Here is a 24382-nt window from a genome sequence, read left to right on the forward strand (position 1 = left end):
AAAGTAATTGAGAAGGATCCAGTAACATTAATTTAGCCTGCCATGCCGGCCGTTCAGACCAAACTGCCACATCCTCTGAACATGACCATCCATGCCTTTCCTTGTAGCCATCAATCCTCTTATTGCCCACATTTTATGAAAGATCGTGGTTTATTTTTGTAATGAGCAATGTGTCAAATCCATCTGAGTGAATTATTAATCAAGTAATTAGAAATAGTGTGACTTATCATTTCACAATCTTCACAGAAATAGCACAACCACATGAACATTTATTTTGATTAAGCTTTTTTTAAAAGATTATTTGGCTGGCTGTCTCATACAGAGGAGTACCGTGTTTATTAAAGAATTTGTGAGATATGTATTTGTTTTAATCTTTGAGACATGCTTTTCCAACTGCCAGATAATTTGCCAGGAAACTTGGAGCACATTTCAATTATTTTGGGCGAGCTTTAGTGAGTCCAGTTTTGACAATGTTAAGCATGAATGTTAACTTTCAAAATGAACCTTCAGATCTAAAGTGAAGATGTTTCAAATAGACTCAGTGAAATGTTTAACATTAATACATCAGGGGATTATGTTTAATTTTGTACTTAGCTCTTAACAACACTATGCCTATAATGTATAACTTTTGCTGTTCTTTCTTTTCTTCAAAACTTGATCTGTTAACACTTTTGGCGTCCTCTTTTGAATTCTGATGACTTCAGCACAAAACTCCTTATAGGTGCAGCATCATAGTACTCTAAAGTCTGGAGACACAGGAGTTATGGGATGTAATCTTACTCAAAGGGCAATGCTAAATGAACATGTAGCAAGTTCATGGGCCTGTTTTTACACCGCACCTTATTCCTTTTACAATCACTGGCATTAAGCAAATTCTAGACCATGATTCTAGTTCAGTTTCACCCCAAAGCCTGCTGAAACCCACATAGAAATGGTATTAAATCATGCTTTGGTGAGAAGGAAAGACCTGATCAAAACACTTTGCAGTCTCGTGTTCCAGCCACGATTTAGGCTTCCAGCTGTATTTCAGCTGAGTTTATTGGCTCCCAGGAGGAGGAATGGAATCAGCTGATGCTTGCACTCTGACAATCATCTGTGATCTCCAGTGCAATGTGTGTGTGGTCTTGGGACATAGTATGGAATTCACAGTCTGCTTTCACAAAGGCAACAAACTGGTTAACTGCCTCTTTCATTCCACATTAAAGAATCTCCAACCAATGAACTAACAAGAAAAAAAATCATCTCCACAATATTTATACAAATCAATTTGTTCTCTGATGTCCAATTCAAACATTCATCTCTCTTTTGTAATTACTGTAAATGACGTTCTAGGTAGATAACATAATAATAGCCTCTTAACTGTGGTTGAATAGTTCAGCGGATTACCAGAGAGATTCTAGTTTAAGATCCAGCCAAACTGATGGGATGAAAGTGCTGACCCTTTGCTGACTGCAAAAGAACTTAATTGAAATGCTCAATTCCTAGTCTGTGTTAATTGAGTTCACAATAGGGATCAGTGACCTTTAATGGAGCGTGGTCTTCAGAAAGGTAAGTGAATGTTTAATGGAAAAGTTCACACTATTATATTCAAAGGCACTCTTGTGGATTTAAGTTGAAGTATGTTATTGGTGTAGATGAGAAAAGCTTTACTATGCATCAATCCAAGGCATTTATAAATGGGAAATAACAATTAATAATACGTATTGATACTAGCATCTGTTACAATAATATGCAGAAAGAACAATGGCCTTGAAATCTGGTATCCTCATTCTAATGTGTTTTCATTTATTCCCCCAGCCTGAGGAACTGACTAATGCATTGGAGATCAGCAACATTGTCTTCACCAGCCTGTTTGCATTGGAAATGCTCTTGAAGATCCTGGTGTATGGGCCTATTGGCTACATCAAGAATCCTTACAACATCTTTGATGGTATCATTGTTGTTATTAGGTAAAGTACCAGATGTAAATATATAGTATTGCAGTCTCAGACTAAACTTCTTACAGTATAGATTGAAAGTACCAAACCGTAAACTTTAGAGGACATTAGAAGTACAAATATTAGGAAATATAAACCAGACATAATCCAATTTGCCAACATTCACTTCAAAATGTTGTCAAAGCATAGAATTTCATGGCATACAAGGCACCCAGTCAGAGGGAAATTTAAGATAAATCCCAAGTTTCAGATGTTGGTCCAGGGAACTGCGAGACACAGCTCCTCAAGTGCAGATTCAGGCACATTAAATATGATAAGGGCCTCTGTCTCCATTACTCTTTCACACAGTGAATTCCAGACCTCTACCTCCATTTCTTTTTCCTCAAATCCCCTTTAATATTCGACTGTTGACTTAATCTTTTGAGTCAATTGCTGACCTCTCTGCTAAGGATTTCTTTTCAACTCTGAACAAGCTTCTCATAATTTTGTAATTTTAATTAAAACTTCTCTTTGTTTCTTTTGTTCCATTAAATTAATTCTATCCTAGACAATCCTTATAACCACAATTTTCCATTCTGGGAAACATTCTCCTAAATCTCCCTCGTGCTATCACATACTCCCAGCAGTCTTTTTTTTACCAGAATTGTACATATTACTTGAGCTGTGATCTGACTAATGTTTCCTATATTTCTAGCATGACCTCCCTGCACCTGTGTTCAATGCCTCAGCCAGTAAAGGCAAGTAGGCCATTTGTCTTCTTATGACACAACCTACCTTTCCTTCAGGGATTTGTGACCTGCACATCAAGAGCTCTCGGTTCCTCTAAGTATCCTACCATTTATCATGGATTACCTATTGTAACAGCTCTATGCAAACATCAAGCAAAATCAGTTTTTACAGATTAGCAGTTTGTGTTTATTTTATTTTCCTTTGGGATCAGATTATGAGTGGAAATTTATAACAATACCATCACATCCAAAGGAACCCTATTTCTTAAAGACAAGAGATCTGCAGATGCTGAAATTCTTAGACAACATGACCTGATGAAGGGTCATGGCCCGAAACATCGACGTTTTATTCCTTTCCATTGATGCTGCTTGACTTACTGAGTTCCTCCCGCATTTTGTGTGTTCTGTTTCTTAGAGGATCACCACACATCTTGCCCCTTAAAAACATAAACAAATAAAATACTTATAAAATGTTCAATGTTACAATAGAACTGGACAAGCAACATCACCACATTTAAATGTTTTTGGAGTTTTAATGATAGTGCCTTCACCTGATGAATCAGCAATGAAGCTGTGCAATCAATGATGCATCTTGATACCAGCTCCCCTGTTTGATATCTTGTGCACGTACATGATCATCAATTTCAAAACAGTGATCAATCTCTCTTGAATTAATGTGTTCATTTTACTTTGCTTGCTTGGAACACACAATGACATTAAACTCTGGGTTCACAAATCCAAAATCCACTGTGACACAATGGCTTGTCAGTAACTTCTACTGACTGTAGCCATTCCAGTATGAAATATGTAAGGTGAATCTTTAGTTTTGATTTCAGCCCATCTTTCTGAGTCTGAACTTCCCTTTCTCCCAACCGAATTGTAGAAGTGGTATGGAACCTGACAAGTAGGTTTGACTCCATTCCTCTGTGAAATTCAGTGATTCTGATTCTGGGCATTTATGATGTTGCTCCCATTCCATTCCAGGACAAACCTGTACCGTTGAAAATAATAAATGGCAGTGGGTCACTCATGCTGTGCATTCACTCTTATCTCCTGAAGCAAAAAGACTTTTTTTCTTTCAAATTGTTTGTCTTTGCAGCTACAGATGCAAATATCATGAACATCAGGAATACATTACATCTGCAGTCTTGAGGAGCCAAGTATCTCACACCTATCCTATTTTCTTACATTCCTTTTCACATGTTTAACCCCTGATTCATTTGTTCAATTGAACAAATCTAAAATTCAGTAGTGGTCAACCTGACTTGTACTGTACTGCAATGCTGAAACAATGAGTACTGAGTAAGTGAACCACACTCCAGGGAGAAAAACACAAAATCTCACAAAAGACCAGCCAAATTTATTCCAGTAATCATCTAGTTTTGTCTTCTTTCAAGATTTCCGTCAGTTATCCTAACAGCATAAACATAAAGTAAAAACCGAGATTCACAGATGGGCTTTCTAATGAGCTTATGAGCAAGAAGCTATTTAGTTTCCATCATCAGATGGAAAGTTGATAATAATACAATCACATTTATTAAATTTATTTAATATTATTTAATCACATTTAATTTATTTAATCACATTTATTTCATCATGTTTGCCCTCCCCAAATGCATTAATTTATATTCCTGCATCCTATAGACTTGACTTTCTTGATCGATACCCTATTTGGAATTTTGTTAAAAGCCTTGCTAAAATTCCATATTGACTCTCTTTGTTAATTTTCAAAAAGTCTATGTGCTTATATAGGCTTCACTTAACAAATCCACACTTACTGTCCTCAATTAACCTGTGTATTGCTAATCCATGCTGCCTCGGTATGCTCCGAACAGTTATCCCTTCACCCTCCGTTTCATCTTCCTTTTCTGATTTCATCTGTGTGCTTTCTACAAGATTTGTGATTGCTATAAGTTTCTTTTTATTTTGCTTTATTCTGTTCTGCATTTTCCTCAATATCCTCTAGATATGGAAGTCTAGACATGCCTCTTTTAATGGGGATGTTTTTGTCCTAAATCCTCACAGTGTCTTAATTGAACATCTCCTACTGCTTGAATGCTGAATTATACTCAGCTAGCTGCTTCCAATTAACAACTGCATTATCTGGGAATATTTACTCCATCACTGTCCTATAATTATGCTAAATTTTATTGAGTTATGTTTACTGTCCCCAAGGTGCACTCCACTGCTCTTTCCCACTGTTCATTCCCTGATTGTATGTCCCGTGCCATCACCTCTCCTGTTAGGTTTACTATGTACAAATTGAAGAAGCTTTCTTGATTGGATTTCAAGAATTCTGCTGGCTTGCTCTCCTTGATTTAGTCCTGCCCCAGTTAATGTTACGACAGTTAAAGTATCCAGTTATTACTACCTTTTTAATAGTTACATCTCATAAGTTTAATGAAATATTTGTTCTTCTCACTGTAGGGGAACATGTGGTGCACTCCTACCAATGTGATTCCCTGGGCTCTGCCTTAAAGTATAAAAACTATGGTGCAAACATACAGTGGAGACACAAGACTGTTCCTTCAGCAGATTGGTTGGTGCACCACATACAGCCTGACGGCCACATCTAGATATCTGGGTGGATTTATCTACATGCAGTTCCGTAGGTTCCCTCCTGTCTTACCTGGCTTTTCACCATACTAGCAGCCTCTGCCACAGATTTGCCTCCAGTTCCTGGGTATCCCTAAGCCAGCCCCAACTCTTTACTTGGATTTCCAGCATCTGTAGATTTTCTCTTGTTTGTTACTGCAATTTCTGGAGATTTGATACAATCCTCAAACTACTATAAATATTCAGCATTTATAGTGAAAGAAAAAGAGTTAATGTTTTAAGTAAGTGAAACATTAACTCTGTTCCTCTCTCTCTCTGTATGCTTCCTAACCTGCTGATTATATTCAGACTCTTCTGTTTTAATTTTAAGAAATTGACCTTCTGAATATCCACCACAGACTGATTCTTGTGAGTGATCCTTGAAAGTGAGTTGAATTGTTACACTGACCATACCCACAAAAATTTGTTCCTTTAACTCATATAAATAAAAAATTTATAAATTGTTAAAAATTGTTAAAAAAAAACTTTCCCCAGAGTTAGTTTCAATTTCAAAAGAAATTATTCCCAGATAATAAGAATATTATTGTTGAATGGCTACCTGCCTGGCTCGCAGAAATTTCCTTTTCCTAAAACCAGTGATAATATTTCAAGAATTTGAACACCACCCCCTGCCTCTCCCTCTCCCTTGGACTTTTTTTTTGTTAGGCTATATGTACATTATAGACAATAGACAATAGGTGCTGGAGTAGGCCATTCGGCCCTTCTAGCCAGCACCGCCATTCACTGTGATCATGGCTGATCATACACAATCAGCACCCTGTTCCTGCCCTTTCCCCATATCTCTTGACCCTGCTATCTTTAAATATGTATTATTTGGTTTTTTGCACAATTTTTAATCTATTCAATATACGTATACTATAATTGATTGATTGATTTTCTTAATCTTCTATGTTATGTATTGCATTGAACTGCTGCTGTCAAGTCAACTAATTTCAATACACATGCCTGTGATAATAAACCTGATTCTGATTCTGACAAAATGTCATTACTTTGTTGGACAACTATGATCACTTATGGCATAGGTCACTGCTGTTTCTGTTATGTTGAAAATTATTTCCCAATTAAAGTAAAAGTAAAGTTCAAAGTAAATTTTATCATCAAAGTACATATACATGACCATGTACAATCCCGAGACTGATTTTCTTGTGGGCATATTCAATAAATCTATAGAGAAATAACCATAGTAGAATCAATGAAAAACTGCCCAATTTCGGCATTCAACCAGAGAGCAAAAGACAAGAAACTGCAAATAAGAAGAAAGAAAGAAAAAAAAGAAAGAGGGAGAGAGAGAGAGAAAGAAAGAAAGAAAGAAAGAAAGAAAGAAAGAAAGAAAGAAAGAAAGAAAGAAAGAAAGAAAGAAAGAAAGAAAGAAAGAAAGAAAGAAAGAAAGAAAGAAAGAAAGAAGCAATAAATATTGAGAACAAGCAATGAAAAGTCCTTGAAAATGGCTGTGGTAATATTTCAATGATGGGGCAAATGAAGATGAATGAAGTTATCCCCTGGTGGTTTGAATTGTGAGGCTCCAGTGAAGCTCTAACAATAAAGACCATAGTTTGTCAAGAGTCACTCTGTTCTTCCTTCCAGTCTATAGCTCTGTATTTAAGATTATGACTTTCAAAAACAGGCCTAGTTCCACCTACTTGTTGAAATCTAGTTACTGAGAACTACAAGAGTTGCATGATAAGTTATCATTCTAATGTTTCATTATTTACTTTATTGATCTCCAGTGTGTGGGAGATTGTAGGCCAGCAGGACGGGGGCCTCTCAGTGCTGCGTACCTTCCGGTTGATGCGAGTTCTGAAGTTGGTGCGGTTTATGCCAGCCCTGCAGCGCCAGCTCGTGGTCCTGATGAAAACAATGGACAATGTTGCCACCTTTTGCATGCTGCTGATGCTCTTCATCTTCATTTTTAGGTGAGTGTGGTGGATCATTCCATACCTCAGGTATCCATAAATATTTCACAATAGTGGAAGGAAAGTCAAGCAGAGTATAGTATCCGTCACAAACAGACCCTATGTGCAGCTCCTTCAGCATGAACCAGCAAAACTGGGTGGATTACATTGTCTTCCCTGAGCTCCATCTCGATAATGCACTGACCTTTCATCTTTGCAATGCAGTATTTACTTCTTTTGATAGTTTACAAAGGAAAATTAGTTGACAAAATAAATATGAAACTGACCAATAATTGATACTGAATTTTCAAGTTATTTTTATTAGTATCAGGATCTTTTCTCTATGAGGAACAACCAAGTCAATGATTAAAGTGCAAGCCTATTCCCTTGAATTGAGAAAACAAGGTGAGGGCAGGTCCACAGATGAGAACGATGTCAGTTGAATAGTTCATATATAACATTGTGAAGAATATTCAGCATCTTAAGCATGTTCAGCCATTCTAATGACTAAGGACTAATTAGTACCATATTTCTAACGACCCATCTCGGTCTCTTAAGCATCATTTTCCAGTCCCAGTTCCAAAATAAATCGTAAAATATTTCAGAAAACAATTTGTTAGGTGTGGTGAAATTTGGATTTTGATCTGATTGGTAAATTGCTATATCCCTTAAGAACATTAATGAACTAGAAATCTAATTTTAACGTCAATAATTTCATGACCATGGTCATTGTTGGTGCTTTTTACTTCTTTTTAAATTCCAGACACTAAATCCCACAACATGGTGAAATTTGAACTCAAATTTCTATTTTTAGTCTGAGCCTTTGGATTATTAGCTCAGTAATTAGACAAATGTGGCATCATTGCATATGATAATCATATGGCACCTGACAGCTTTCTAAATTTCACCAATGGTAATATGTGATTTCTTCTGCCAGATATACAGGGTACATTGGAAATATTCATGTAGTTACTTTATATTTTGTTGTTATTTTACAGTATTCTGGGAATGCATCTTTTTGGATGCAAGTTTGCTTCAGAAAAGGAAGGAGACACTCTTCCTGACAGAAAAAATTTTGACTCGCTTCTCTGGGCTATTGTAACTGTCTTCCAGGTATGGAAAATTCTGCTCCGTCTTTTTAAAGTACAAGCTAGGGCTGAGTAAGTAGACTTGTATAATTTTGGACACAACATTTTAGGAAAAATGTTAAATTCTTGGAATGAATGGAGATGAGATTTGCAGAATGCTCCCAATAGGAAGAAATTCCAGTTCTATGAGGAGACTGGAGAAACTGAAATGTCCAAAATGTTTTCCTTTCAGTTAGTCCTGACGAAGGGTCTCAGCCCGAAACATTGACAGTGCTTCTCCTTATAGATGCTGCCTGGCCTGCTGTGTTCCACCAGCATATTGTGTGTGTTGTTTGAATTTCCAGCATCTGCAGATTTCCTCGTGTTTGTCCAAAATGTTGACCATTTATTCATTTCCGTAGATGCTCCTGATCTGCTGAGTTCCTCCAGCATTTTGTGTGTGTTGCTGGAGAAACTGAGATTGTTTCCTTTGCAGTAGAGAAGTTTACATGATTGTGTTTGCTGACATTAGGACGGCTGAGTAAGTAAATTACGTTAAGGGGATCTACCTGAGCTGGGTTCCCAGTGCTGGAGAGAGCCCCATAAAACTGAGCAGAATCAGGCTTCGTGGATGCTATGAATATTGGTTTCACCATGATAGTCACCTGCACTCAAGAGTGCTCTAGAAGTGGCACATCACTGAATGCTGCTGTTCAATTCTGGGAACCTCTTATGATTAGCATAACAGGTCACAGAGGACCCAGAATGAACATTATGTTCTTCACAGATCACCTAAGTCCTAGCTTTTATTTTCAAAATAAATGTAACAAAGGCACACTGAACTTTATTTCAGTTGAAGACTTTTTCTAGAAGATACATCATCTAAGGGCAAATAAGGATGTTAAGGATGGTATCAGATTGAACTAAAAGAGAAATAATGTTGAAAAGGTTAGTGGTAGGTCAGAAGATGGAGAAAATCATAGAAACCACCTAAGAATGGCTTAAAAAAGCAAAAAATGGGGCATGAGAGTGAGCCTGAATGAAATATACACACAGATGATAATAGCTTTTAACATATGCGGTGGTCCTGTAGAACGTGAGACGAGGGAATTAGTTACAGGAAGTAAGGAAATGACAGAAAATCTGAACAAATATATTTCCTCTCTTTTTGTGGTAGAAAGTGCTAAAAACATCCCATTAATAGCAGAAAGTACAAGGTCAACAGGTGAGAAGTACTTAAAACTGTCACCATCACTTGAGAAAACTTACTGGGAAAATTAACAGGCCTAAAGATAAATAAGTCCTTTGTATTTGACATGTTACATCCTGACTCATCAAAGAAATGGCTGCAGTGATAATACCTGTATTGGTTATGATCTTCCAAGAGATCCTTACAGACTGGAAAACCAGAGATACAGGGAAAAAGAGGGAGACAAAGAGCACCCAACGTCTGTCCCCAGTTGCAGTAAGTGCTGCAATCAATCAAAATACAACTAGACAAAATCTTTGAATGCATGGTGTTGAGGCCAATGGACATTTAAATTGCTACAACAGGGCCATTGCAGGATAGCAAAGGTGAATCCATTTTGTTGCCACAAATATCAAAGGTGAGGCTTCAGCTAACTACACTCTATATTAATAACCTGGATTATGACGGATCTATTGCTGCCTGATCTCCTGACAGGATGAAGATAGATGGAAAAGCAAGTTATAGAGAATTACACAATAGTCTGCAAAGACGTAAAGATAGGTTGAATGAGTGGATAAAACTTTGGTAGATTGTGTATAATGTGGAGACTGCCCATTTTGCAAGGAAGAATAGCAAAGCAGAATACTGTTTAAGTGAAGCGAGACTACAGAATGCTGTAACACAACATGCTGATGCCCACTCGGGAAATGGAAATTCACCCTTACAGAATTCACAAATCACAAACCACAGATTTGAGATAGGGAATACAATTCACATTAACAGAACTTAAGTGAAAAAGTACGGTAAGTAAATTTGCACATTCTTTCCAACTAGTGCAAGGGTTCCCTGTCACGATGAGCACCCAACTGACCAGCTTCCTGAATTCCAACGCTCTAACTCTCCGGAGTATGGAGAGCTGCCACGGCCCTTTTAAGGATGCTTCACCATCCCACTAATTAGATATCAGAGTCTCTTGGCTGCTGTGGCCAGCCACAGTGAGAGGATTTCTGGACAAAATGTGGAGATAAATGACCTCCAGCCACTTTAGCCTCTACCAATATGCAGGTAGGACGAGGACAACCAGATGATCAGATGTCCCAAACTGCAGTCTAGGGATCGATTGGTAGGCATTACTAATCGTACTATAAGAGTGGTCAAGTGTGTTGGGACCCTGGTGCTGCAGGTGATAGGCTGTTGATAATTGTGCGGACTTTGAAGTACTCAGCAATGATTTGAAAGGTGTCAGGATAGGCTCATCGCTGCACTCAATACCTCAGGTGCCGTTTAACATGAGCCTTTGGTGGTTTGTAAACTGTGATCAAGTTCTGCCACGTAAGCACATCCCATTTGTTTGGTCGAAAGGTAGAAACGTCCTTTAACTGCAGACAATATTGGCACATTTGGCACCAAATGCTCCCCATGGAACCAGGCACTGGCTTCACATAGCCGTGGTTTAATGAAAGGTGTGCTCTAGTATGTCTTGAGAGAGCTATGTCTCAGTGAAACAGAGAGCTCACTTCCTTCTGATACAGTAATCTTGCCCTTGGGTCCTTTATTTTGTTCTCCAATGACTATACATTGGCTAGGTAGATGGTTTTACTCCCCACCCTTTTAGTCTGGCCTAGACTCCTCCCCTCCTTCCTCTCTTCTGGCCATGTCTGCTTAAAGGTGTTGTACCTGTATTCCTGAGGGCTGAGTTCACCAAGTCTATCAGACAATCATAAAATCTCTAATTCATTTAGTCAGTTTGAAAATACAAGGCTCTGGTGTAATGGCACCTGGAATACTCAATGCAATTTTGGTCTGATTTAAGGAGGAATATAGTTGCTGTGCAGCAGTCCAATGAGCTGATATTATAGAAACATAAAATCTAAAGGTACTTGGCTGGGTAGAAATTGTGCAGATGGCTCCACTCATGGGAGAACCCATATAAAGGGGACATATATTTTTACACAATAAAAAGTTAACCATTTCAAAGAAAATGGGGCAGAATTTCTTAGATAGTCTTAGAGGGTCTTAGAGAATTCTTTTGGAATACTGCACCCTTGAGATCTGGGAAGTTAAACCTTTGAATACATTGGTCTATCAGGGAGACAAGGGTTATAGGAAATCAGAACAAAAGTGAAGTTGAAGACAAGATCAGATTAATCACGGTCTTGTTAAATGATAGAGATGGTCCAAGAGACTGTATGTTGGTAACCTGCTCATCAATTTTATATTTGGTGATACAAGAAACTGATTTCTAGGCAAATATACTTCTTAACACTTCTCCAAAAGAACTGGCCAGAATTTAGGGAAATGAGACGGAAGACACCTTGCTAATTGAATAATAAGTCTTTCCAAGTAAACTGTTAATTATATGCACATAATCCCATGTGTTTGCTAAGTCTTTTTCCCTCTTGAAATTTAATTATAAGAATCATACAATAGGTAGTTTTAGCAAATGGCGAGTGGGTATGCTACATACTTGTTAACGTAGACCTCAACTCGATGTAACTATGTTTTAATTTCATGCATTCTTAAGCAATGGAAAGTAGCCTCCTTTGTGTTCACTCAAGAGCTTGACCTAAGGTCCAATTGGCAATGATTTTTGGCTATGCACAAGATGTTGGTACATTTGAGTCACAAACTTGCTTTGGATGTCAGAAACATTTTACTACCTTTGAACTTTCTGAGAGTACACAGTTAGAACAACTATATCAATGCTTGATTATAAAACATTAACTTAAATTTGTATTGCTCCCTTAACACGTTAAACACCCTAAGGCTCTTCACAGGAGCTAACACTTGTTTTGGTAAAACTGATGCACAGATGGTGACAGTATTGCTCTGAGGGGCTGCCACTCTCCCACATCTAGAATCATCATTTTAAAATCATTTCTCAAGGAGAGAATATTATTTTGGCAGCAGATCTCTATCAGCCATATGTTCATAATTATTTTTTTCACTCATTTTGAAAATATCACTGTTCCAATTAAACCTCCTACAATAATAGTCTGGATACACCATTTTCTATATCAGCGAATTTATGCCATAAAGACTGACAGGAAGCAAATCAGGAGATGTTCGTGCTTTTCTATACAGTTGATGATGGCCCTCGTCCAGCTGTAATAACTACTTGGAACTAACACTCACTCTCACAATCACTTGAAAGCAACAGCAAAAAATTGGCATAAACACAAGAGATTCTGCAGATGCTGGAAATCCAGAGCAACACACACAAAATGCTGGTTGAACTCCTCAGGTCAGGCAGCATCTATGGAAATTAATAAACAGTCAGCATTTTGGGACGAGACCCTTCTTCAGGATTGGAAAGGAGGTAGGAAGATGTCAGAACACAAAGGTGGGGGCAGAGGGAGGACTAACTAGAAGGTGATAGGTGAAGCAAGGTGACTGGAAAAAGTGAATGGCTGGAGAAGAAGGAATCTGATAGGAGAGGAGAGTGAACCATGAGAGAAAGGGAAGAAGGAGGGGCACCAGGGGGAGGTGATAGGCAGGTGAGGAGAAGAGGTAAGAGGCCAGACTGGAGATAGAAGAAGAGAGAAGGGGGTGGAAAAAAATGGAGGGAGAAATCAGTGTTCATGCCATCAGGTTGGAGGGTACCCAGACAGAATGTGAAGAGTTGCTCCTCCAAACTGAGAATGACCGCATCATGGTAAAAGAGGAGGCATTGGCTTTCCTGCTTTTACCCATGCGTTTAGTGGAAGTGATACCATGCCTACGTTCTCCTCTTCAGGTAAGTTCTGCCATGTAAGCACATCCCATTTGTTTGGTCGAAAGGTAGAAACGTCCTTTAACTGCAGACAATATTGGCACATTTGGCACCAAATGCTCCCCATGGAACCAGGCACTGGCTTCACATAGCCGTGATTTAATGAAAGGCGTGCTGCAGCATTGGCCATGAAAGTGGAATGCCTTATAGTGATCAGGAAGCATTTCTCTAAAGGGCTTCATTGCAGAAATTTTCTGTGTCATCTGTTTATCAGAAATACAGATCAAAGACATATGTAAAGCTGCAAGAGCCTGAGATGCATTACCAATGGAACAGGATCAAATCTGTTGAAAACTTTACGTTCGATTTTGATTTTGTGTAATATTGGCTGCCAACTCTCCGTCATTTATTTTACACAACCGTGCACGCAAGATCTTGCTCATTCAGTGTTTTAATTTTGAGGATTGACTTAATATTCTGTTTGGCGTTTGCAGAAATAACTTGATATTGGTTTAACTATGGTGTTATGTTCCCAATTTACATGTAGCAACACAGTACTGTCAATTTTTTACGTTTCTAATTAGATTGCTTCCTTGAGTATAATGAATACGATAAACACAGTCACTTCATTAGGTGTAGGGTCAATGCTGTGGATGTTGTGTTTGCCCATCCCGATAGAGTAAAATGGGCAATAACAAATGTTTTAGTTAACCATTTTAAATCTGCATGGGAATAAAAATTGTAGTGGTGTAACATAATGTCAAGGTCTATCCCAGTCAGTCTCAGTTTCCACCCTTGTAAATATGATTGACTTGAGATAGTTAAACCAGGCTGTTTAATTCCATCAAAGTAGCTCCCCAATATAGAAAGTTATCAAAGATTAGAGGAAAATTTTTCTAAGCACTTGAAAATATTGACAGTTCCAAAACTGCTTTGAACATGCAGTATATTTATGACAAGGGAAACAAAGAATTATACTGGAAGTAAGATGAAAAAAGTCTAATGTTCAGAAGAATATTTCTTCACATAATGGAACATTAGAAAACCTGAGGAGTTAAAAGTGTCTTCAGAATTTAGGAAAGTATGAAGACAAAATCCCACAGAAAACTATTTGACCATAAGGGATATGAAGCTAGAGTTCATTCTCTATTTAATGGCAAAGTAAATTCAAGAAACTAAATGATCATCCCTCCTCTGTCCGCCTCAGTTCACAGTCTGTTTGTTCCATTCTAACAGATACCGAATTACGTCACACAAGCAGAAACTGTGATTCTTAGAAAATTCAGACATCAGAAAGCTACAACAGTATAAAGATCATTTATGTACTGTGGTTGAAAATTAGATCTATGTTTATTCATAATGATTTTTTAAAATGTCTTCCACAGATATTGACTCAAGAGGATTGGAACAAGGTCCTCTATAATGGGATGGCTTCCACTTCTCCATGGGCTGCTTTATACTTCATTGCCCTCATGACATTTGGAAACTATGTTCTCTTTAACTTGTTAGTTGCCATATTGGTGGAAGGATTTCAAACTGAGGTAAAATAACATGTAATAACTCTCTGAGTGATGCATGACAGTCAGTATTGGATTGTGCTATGTAGCCTGTTGCTGTATGTGATTGCTGATAGCATTTACTAACGTCCACTGCCATTCCCAGCTTCCTGATAAATATACAGTACATAAGAAAAAGATACCTGGGTCCTTTGTCACCTCAAACAGTAACACAGGAATCAAAGTCAGCCATTGAATCTAAGGATCCCTTATAAATACCTGTTAAAATAAGGTAGTCTTTGACAGTCACTATTGAATTTGTTGCTATTCAATTAAAATAAATTAAAAATCATTTTTGGCAAATATATTAAAATATTCATTTGTTTTCTAACATGTTCCATTGCATAAAATAGATTTATAAAGTAACTATTGCCAAATTTATTATTTATTTGTTATTTGTTTTGATGGGGCTACAGAAGCATAAGTAATGGATTTAAAGTTATTTCCATTTTACACTGTGATATTTTATTACATATTGGGCCAGATCTTGCTGGAAAATGCTGGTGGTTCCATTGCAAACTGCCTGCATTAACTTGCTTAAGTGCAAGTATCAGGAGCAGTGAGCAATCTGCTAGACCAACTCAGCATCTGCTGACAAAGGAATTGTCAATATTTTGGGTTGCAGCATGCATCAGGACTGAGAATGGAGAAGATAGCTGAGATAAGGAGGAGAGTGAGGAGGGGTGAAACGACGGCCAATAGACAAGCAGATTGAGTCAAGTGTGATGGTGAGGAGAGGCGGAGCTGGAAGACAGCAGCAGACAAAAGAAATTGCAGATGGAGCTAGATGTGGGAAGGGGTGGGTGAAGGTGGAGGCAGATAGGAGGGGGCTAAGTGAGAACACAAAGGTTACTGGTGCTGGAATCTGTTAAGTATCAGGATTTGGTAAGAATAGTGGTGTAGTTTGTAGAGTTGCTGCCTCACAGATCCAGCGATCCAGGTTCAACCGTAACTTCTCAAGTTCTCTCTGGGTTGGGTTTCCATTATCCTTCCTCATCCCCGTCGTGCAGGTTGTTAAGTTAATTGGCCACTATACCTTGCTTCTAATGTGTAATTGAGTGGTAAAAACTGATGGTATTTCATGGGGTATGTAAGGAGAATAAAATACAATTAATGGAAATTGGCCAGAGATCCTTGTTCCATGTCTCTGTGACTTAGGGGCATGTATACCCGAACACAGAAGTTTCAGATTTGATGGGACTTGCGAGCCAGCGGAGTACAGAGGGGCAAGTGAACTTGCTAAAGATCCCCGGGACCTACCAGGATATTCTTACCCCTTGGTCTTGAAGTAGATGAATGTGGACAGTTGCAAAATCCAAGTGGCAAGTGCAAGAAGCGAGCCCCTCTCAGCAGAATCATGTACAGTGAAATGTCAGGATGTGATATTCAGTTAAACAGTAATATCCAGTAAAGTTAAAATAGGCTCCCAATACACAGTGATGTTTCATATACTTCTGTCCAACTTTGAGCTGTTGGACTCCTTGTTATATGTCAGTAAAAATACTTCTGTCTGTCAGCAGAGTGGTTAACAAGCCTGCTGCATTCTATCCTTATTAGGTAAATTTTGCAGTAAAATTAATGATTTGACAATGTAATATGAAGTGAGTTGGTTATTCTGACATTGAATATTTACAACAATTGTTAAAGTGGAACTAAATACTGGATTTGTTGCATCATTCCAGATGCCATGAAAAGATTTGTCATTCCTTTCAATATTGTTAACTGTGCTTCAAAATTTCTCGTTGGAGGTTGTCTGGAGCCAGATGTTTACATAGGATGCCCCTATCAATGTCTCAGATTGTGCTCTCATGAAACATGTGGAGCGAGGTCTGGATGACAGTTTTCAAGCTTTTAGCAAGGGAAGGCTTTGACATCATCATTGTCTAATCTTCCTTTTCCCAATTGTGGGACAATTCAAATGAATACATTCTCCCTTTAAGGACATCTGGTGGCAGTCTGCACCACAAGCCAAAATTAACATGTTTATGTTTTTGCAAGTTAGTGTGTTGTCCTTTTCCTCCGGTCCCTATATGGTCTCCAAATATTAAAGTTTTTGACATCTTGATACAAAAGTTTTAAAGTATTTTATCCAATTATTATTGTCTGATGCAAATCAATTGCAAAATCCATTCCTAAGCTGCTGTTCCTTTTGTCACTTGTTGTTGGTTAGTCTTCATTACTACGACCAAGATCCACTATATTATATCAAATGGCTGAGTGCTTTGGCTCCTGTAATCTCTTCATTTGGAAATCTTCAGTTGTGCCAAAACAGCAAAATCATATTTTTAAAAATGAGGAAACATCCAGTCTGATCTGAAGAGTCAGTTGATCTTCTTTGGATTCAGTTATCAGTACCCCTTGGGTAGGATTAGAGGAATCAACCAGGATATCTGATCTCCCCTAATTGTCCACTGGACCCAGCTAGACACATGCATGAATGTCGTTTAAGACTTGGAGTAGATGCCAAAAGAATTGTGCCTTAGAAAATTAAGGATGGGGCAGGTCTCACAACACAGCAAGCAAGCAGTTGACCGAGCAGTCTGCTTAAATGCAGTTTCCAAAACTGCGACAGTGCCTCCCAATATATAAAGTTCAAAGTAAATTTATTATCAAAGTACATATATGTCACCATATACAACCCTAAGATTCATTTTCCTGTGGGCATACTCAACAAATCTCTAGAATAGTAACTACAGCAGGATCAATGAAAGATCAACTAGAGTGCAGAAGACAACAAACTGTGTAGATGCAAATATAAATAAATAGCAATAAATAATGATAATGAAATAAAGAGTCCTTAAAGTGAGATCCTTGGTTGTAGGAACATTTCAATGATGGGCCAAGTGAGTGTAGTTATCCCCTCCTATTCAAGAGCTTGATGTTTGAAGAATAGTAACTGTTCTTGAACTTGATGCGAGTCCTGAGACTCTTGAACCTTCCTCCTGATGGCAGCAGTGAGGAGAGGGCACGAACTGGGTGGTGGGATCTCTGTTGATGGATGCTGCTTTCCCACGATAAGATGGTGCCAGTGATCTTTGCTGACTTTCTGTGGGCTGCAGAAAATTGTTCAAAATTCCTCTTAAATATAAAAAGTGACTTTTCCAGAAAAAAAGTATTGAGTTGAGGAATCTTTAAATATTGAAATATTTAAAATATTAAAATACATGAAATAAATACCAGCCATTTATATAAGGGCAATCACCAGACATGATCAATGAAAGAATTAACCCATTCATCTCAATTTCAAGCAGGACTTGTATGTTACTATCTGCAACCCATAGAAACACTGGCATGCTTAGCCACAGGACAATATAGGCAAACATTAAATCTCAGATTCTTGTCTAAAATCTCGGAAGCTGCAGAAAATTAGCTATTAGAGCAGAGAACAGGCTCAAGTCAACCCCTTACTATCAATATGTAATTGCATTCTTGCATTGGTCTATAAGAATGGTCCAACAAGGCTGAGCATTAGATTACAGTAGATACCTTTGATTCTGATTTTGACTATAATTGAAAGTCTAACCTCACTTCCCAATAATTCCCAGCATAAAAGTTACGAATCACGTTATTCTTTCAAGTATGTAACAATTTGGGTGTTTACAGTACTTTTAACATGAGATGATCACTGTTGGTGTTTCTAATCACTTTACAATCTGTTTTGCCAATGACAAGGCAAACCTAAATTTTGCTGACTTGGTAGGATTTTAATGGAGACCAACCTGACAGCCTCTTTGGTCATGATTGCAGTCTGCTGCATTCGATCACATCAATATCCAAAAACTTTGCATTAATTGGCAGCCTTCTTGTTTTGACTGGTCTATTTCTTTTAAGTGTTTTACTTTAACTTAAGAGTAAGGATAGAAATGTTAGCATTGGATGAGAATAGTTTTAAAATCAGTCTGTGGTGGATATTCAGTAGGTCAGGTTCTTAAAATTAAAACAGAAGAGTCTGAATATAATCAGCAGGTTAGGAAGCATACAGAGAGAGAGAGGAACAGAGGTAATGTTTCACTTACTTAAAACATTAACTCTTTTTCTTTCACTATATGTGTGCTGAATATTTATAGTAGTTTGAGGATTGTATCAAATCTCCAGCAATTGCAGTAACAAACAAGAGAAAATCTACAGATGCTGAAATCCAAGCAACACACAAAATGCTGGAGGATCTCAGCAGACCAGGCAGCATCTATGGGAAAGAGTACAGTCAACATTTTGGGCCGAGACCCTTCAGCAGGACTGTAGGAAAAAAGATGAGGTGTAGAGTTAAAAGGTGGGGGGAGGGGAGGAAGAAACACAAAGTGATAGGTGAAACCGGGAAGGGATGGGGTGAAGTAAAGAGCTGGGAAGTTGATTGGTGAAACAGACACAGGGCTGTGGAAGGTGAAATCTAATAGGGGAGTACAGAAGGCCCTGGAAGAAAGAAAAAGGGGAATGAGCGCCAGAGATCGGCAAGCAAGGAGATAAGGTGAAAGAGGAAAAAGGGGAAGGGGAATGGTGAAGGAGTTGGGCGGCATTACCAGAAGTTCGAGAAATCGATGTTCATACCATCAGGTTGAACAGACTGGTGTTGTTCCTCCAATCGGAGTGTGGCCTCATTACGACAGTAGAGGCCATGGATAGACATATCAGAATGGGAAGTGGAACTAAAATATGTGGAGATCCTGCTTTTTCTGGCGGATGGAGTCTTCCAACCTACGTCGGGTCTCACCAATATACAGGAGGCCATACCAGGAGAACCAGATTCAGTAATGACCCCAACAGACTCACAGGTGAAGAGTCACCTCACCTGGAAGGACTGTTTGGGGCCTGAATAGTAGTGAGGGAGGAGGTGTAGCACTTGTTCCATTTGGAAGGAAAAGTGCCAAGAGGGTGACCTACCACCTGTAATGGACTTGTCCACTACTTTATCCTCCACTGGATCCACGCTTTCAATGGCCAGTTCTTTGACTTTCCTACGACCTGCAAGGATTGAAATATCACCCATCTACAGACCACAGAGCCTGCTGTCTCCAACATGGACATCTCCAGACTGCGGTCCCTGCTGCCAACCTCAACGGCTCTGCAGATTCCGAATCCGGACTTGACCGCCATCAATGCAGGTTCCAAAGTGCTGACTGCAACCTCCAACTCCGACTCCAACCTTGACCTCCAGGCCGGGTCTTCACGCTCTGCTGCTGGAACCCCTGTCTTCCCTTACCCCACCACCATTCCACAATCCCGTCTCTCCAGCTCTTGGACTCTCAGAGACTCCATCTTCTTCTCACTCCTCCATTCCTGAACAGCCCAAACATCCCTTCCCCTCAGACACCACCAACCCCTTTCTCTCCTCTGATCCCAGCTCTCATCCATGCTGAGTTTTCACCCCACCCCCCAGACAGAATGTTCTGTCCTCAGAAAGGACCTCACCTTTGTTAACCAGTCCCTCCCTCCAACATTCCCCTGAGACAGAACATTCTGTCCTCAGAAAGGGCCTCACCTTTGTTAACCATTCCCTCCCTCCAACATTCCCCTGAGACAGAATGTTCTGTCCTCAGAAAGGGCCTCACCTTTGTTAACCAGTCCCTTTGACCTTCCCCTCTCTGAAACAGAATGTTCTGTCCTCAGAAAGGGCCTCACCTTTGTTAACCAGTCCCTTTGACCTTCCCCTCTCTGAAACAGAATGTTCTGTCCTCAGAAAGGGCCTCACCTTTGTTAACCATTCCCTCCCTCCAACATTCCCCTGAGACAGAATGTTCTGTCCTCAGTAACGGACTCACCTTTGTTAACCATTCCCTCCCTCCAACATTCCCCTGAGACAGAATGTTCTGTCCTCAGAAAGGGCCTCACCTTTGTTAACCATTCCCTTTGACCTTCCCCTCTCTGAAACAGAATGTTCTGTCCTCAGAAAGGGCCTCACCTTTGTTAACCAGTCCCTCCCTCCAACATTCCCCTGAGACAGAATGTTCTGTCCTCAGAAAGGACCTCACCTTTGTTAACCAGTCCCTCCCTCCAACATTCCCCTGAGACAGAACATTCTGTCCTCAGAAAGGGCCTCACCTTTGTTAACCATTCCCTTTGACCTTCCCCTCTCTGAAACAGAATGTTCTGTCCTCAGAAAGGACCTCACCTTTGTTAACCATTCCCTCCCTCCAACATTCCCCTGAGACAGAATGTTCTGTCCTCAGAAAGGGCCTCACCTTTGTTAACCATTCCCTTTGACCTTCCCCTCTCTGAAACAGAATGTTCTGTCCTCAGAAAGGGCCTCACCTTTGTTAACCAGTCCCTCCCTCCAACATTCCCCTGAGACAGAATGTTCTGTCCTCAGAAAGGACCTCACCTTTGTTAACCAGTCCCTCCCTCCAACATTCCCCTGAGACAGAACATTCTGTCCTCAGAAAGGGCCTCACCTTTGTTAACCATTCCCTCCCTCCAACATTCCCCTGAGACAGAATGTTCTGTCCTCAGAAAGGGCCTCACCTTTGTTAACCATTCCCTTTGACCTTCCCCTCTCTGAAACAGAATGTTCTGTCCTCAGAAAGGGCCTCACTGTTAACCAGTCCCTCCCTCCAACATTCCCCTGAGACAGAATGTTCTGTCCTCAGAAAGGGCCTCACCTTTGTTAACCATTCCCTCCCTCCAACATTCCCCTGAGACAGAATGTTCTGTCCTCAGTAACGGCCTCACCTTTGTTAACCATTCCCTTTGACCTTCCCCTCTCTGAAACAGAATGTTCTGTCCTCAGAAAGGGCCTCACCTTTGTTAACCAGTCCCTTTGACCTTCCCCTCTCTGAAACAGAATGTTCTGTCCTCAGAAAGGGCCTCACCTTTGTTAACCAGTCCCTCCCTCCAACATTCCCCTGAGACAGAATGTTCTGTCCTCAGAAAGGGCCTCACCTTTGTTAACCATTCCCTCCCTCCAACATTCCCCTGAGACAGAATGTTCTGTCCTCAGAAAGGGCCTCACTGTTAACCAGTCCCTCCCTCCAACATTCCCCTGAGACAGAATGTTCTGTCCTCAGAAAGGGCCTCACCTTTGTTAACCATTCCCTCCCTCCAACATTCCCCTGAGACAGAATGTTCTGTCCTCAGTAACGGCCTCACCTTTGTTAACCATTCCCTTTGACCTTCCCCTCTCTGAAACAGAATGTTCTGTCCTCAGAAAGGGCCTCACCTTTGTTAACCAGTCCCTTTGACCTTCCCCTCTCTGAAACAGAATGTTCTGTCCTCAGAAAGGGCCTCACCTTTGTTAACCAGTCCCTCCCTCCAACATTCCCCTGAGACAGAATGTTCTGTCCTCAGAAAGGGCCTCACCTTTGTTAACCATTCCCTCCCTCCAACATTCCCCTGAGACAGAATGTTCTGTCCTCAGAAAGGGCCTCACTGTTAACCAGTCCCTCCCTCCAACATTCCCCTGAGACAGAATGTTCTGTCCTCAGAAAGGGCCTCACCTTTGTTAACCATTCCCTCCCTCCAACATTCCCCTGAGACAGAATGTTCTGTCCTCAGTAACGGCCTCACCTTTGTTAACCATTCCCTTTGACCTTCCCCTCTCTGAAACAGAATGTTCTGTCCTCAGAAAGGGCCTCACCTTTGTTAACCAGTCCCTTTGACCTTCCCCTCTCTGAAACAGAATGTTCTGTCCTCAGAAAGGGCCTCACCTTTGTTAACCAGTCCCTCCCTCCAACATTCCCCTGAGACAGAATGTTCTGTCCTCAGAAAGGGCCTCACCTTTGTTAACCATTCCCTCCCTCCAACATTCCCCTGAGACAGAATGTTCTGTCCTCAGAAAGGGCCTCACCTTTGTTAACCATTCCCTTTGACCTTCCCCTCTCTGAAACAGAATGTTCTGTCCTCAGTAACGGCCTCACCTTTGTCCCCCTGCGCCCACACCTCAGTGAGTTCAACACCCCCCATGGCACTGAGCTCTTCTTCCACTGCCTCCGTCTCTGAGCCTATTTCTTTGTCAAGGACTCTCTACCCCGCACTGATGATCCCTTCTCCCATCTCCAACCCTCCTCCTCTTCCTGGACACCCCGCCCCGGTCTTCTGCCTGCTCTGGACCCTTTCATTGCCAACTGCTGACAGATATTAACCACCTAGACTTTTAACACTCCTCTCTCCTATTCCAACCTCACTCCTTCCACACTAACCCTAACCTCACCATCAAACCTGCAGATAAGGGAGGTGCTGAAGTAATCTGGCTTAATGACTTCTACCTTGCTGAGGCCCAGCAATAACTCTCAGACACCTCCTCACCCTTTGAACAAGACCCCACTAAGGAGCACCAGGCCATTGTTTCCCACACCATCACCAACCCTATTAGCTCTGGGGATCTCCCATCCACCACCACCAACCTCATAGTTCCCACACCTCGCACTTTTACCTCCTGCCCAGGATCCACAAACCTGCAAGTCCAGGTAGATTGTTTCAGCTTGTTTGTGCCCAAGTAAACTCATATCCGCATACCTCAACTATGTTTTATCCCCCCCCCCCCAGTTCAGTCCCTTCCTACCTACATCCACAGCACTTCGCATGCTCCAGATCTTTTCAATGATTTCAAGTTCCCTGGCCCCCATCATCTTATTTTTAGTATGGATGTCCGGTCCCTATACATCACCATCCCCCACCAGGAAGACCTCAAAGCTCTCTGTTTCTTTCTGGACACCAGACCCAACCAGTTTCCCTCCATAGTGGAACTTGTCCTCATTCTGAATAATTTCTCCTTTTGCACCTCCCACTTCTTTCAAACAGAAGGTGTAGCCATGGGCACTGACATGGGTCCCAGCTATGCCTGCCTGTTTGTTGGCAAGCCTACACTGGTGGCCATTCCCCATTTTTCCTATGCTACATCAACAACTGCATTGGTCCTGTTTCCTGCACCCACACAGAGCTCATCAACTTCACCTTTGACTCAACTTCCACCCTGCCTCAAATTTACCTGGTCCATTTCCAACACCTCCCTCCCTTTTCTCGATCTCTCTGTCTCTATGCCTGGAGACAGCTTATCTACTGATGTCTATTATAAACCCATGGACTCTCACAGCTACCTGGACGATATCTTTTCCCACCCTGTTACTTGCAAAAATGCCATCACCTCTCAATTCCTTGGTCTCTGCCGCATCTACTCTCAGGATGAGGCTTTTCATTCCAGAATGAAGGAGATATCCTCTTTCTCCAAAGAAAGGGGCTTCTCTTCCTCCACCATCGACACTGCCCTCAACTGCATCTCTTCCATTTCACACACATCTGCTCTCACCCCATTCTCATGCCACCCTACCAAGGATAGGGTTCCTCTTGTCCTCACCTACCACCCCACCAGCCTCCACATCCAGCACATAATACTTCAAAACTTCTGCCATCTCCAATGGGATCCCACCCACCCCCCCACACTTTCTGCTTTCTGCAGGAATCGTTCCCTATGTGACTCATTTCTCCATTCATCTCTCCCTACTGATCTCCCTCCTGGCACTTATCCTTGCAAGCAGAAGAAGTGCTACACCTCTCTCACTACTATTCAGGGCCCCAAACTGTCCTTCCGGGTGAGGCAAATGAATCTCATTTTCATTTTTCAATCTTTCTATTGATTTTCCAATAAAGAATATACAAATCAGAGGAGAAGTTTAGCAAACAGATAATACAAAAGACATATAACCAGCAGTAAAAAAGAAAGTATATATTGTCAAAATCAGATAGGTAAAATGTTACG

At 40.5% G+C, this 24382-nt stretch overlaps 1 protein-coding gene across 2 annotated transcripts in view; it reads left to right on the forward strand.

Moving 5' to 3' along the window:
* Nucleotides 1–24382, forward strand: part of cacna1g (calcium channel, voltage-dependent, T type, alpha 1G subunit) — a 315144-nt gene that overhangs the window by 117751 nt on the left and 173011 nt on the right. For both annotated transcript variants that reach the window (XM_073026745.1, XM_073026746.1), the window contains exons 9-12: nt 1798–1949; nt 7009–7194; nt 8172–8286; nt 14527–14682. In XM_073026745.1, the coding sequence (XP_072882846.1) occupies nt 1798–1949; nt 7009–7194; nt 8172–8286; nt 14527–14682 (609 nt within the window). The remainder of the gene's footprint in view (nt 1–1797; nt 1950–7008; nt 7195–8171; nt 8287–14526; nt 14683–24382) is intronic.

The sequence above is a fragment of the Hemitrygon akajei genome, chromosome 22, assembly GCF_048418815.1.
Source record: "Hemitrygon akajei chromosome 22, sHemAka1.3, whole genome shotgun sequence".
Lineage (NCBI taxonomy): Eukaryota > Metazoa > Chordata > Chondrichthyes > Myliobatiformes > Dasyatidae > Hemitrygon > Hemitrygon akajei.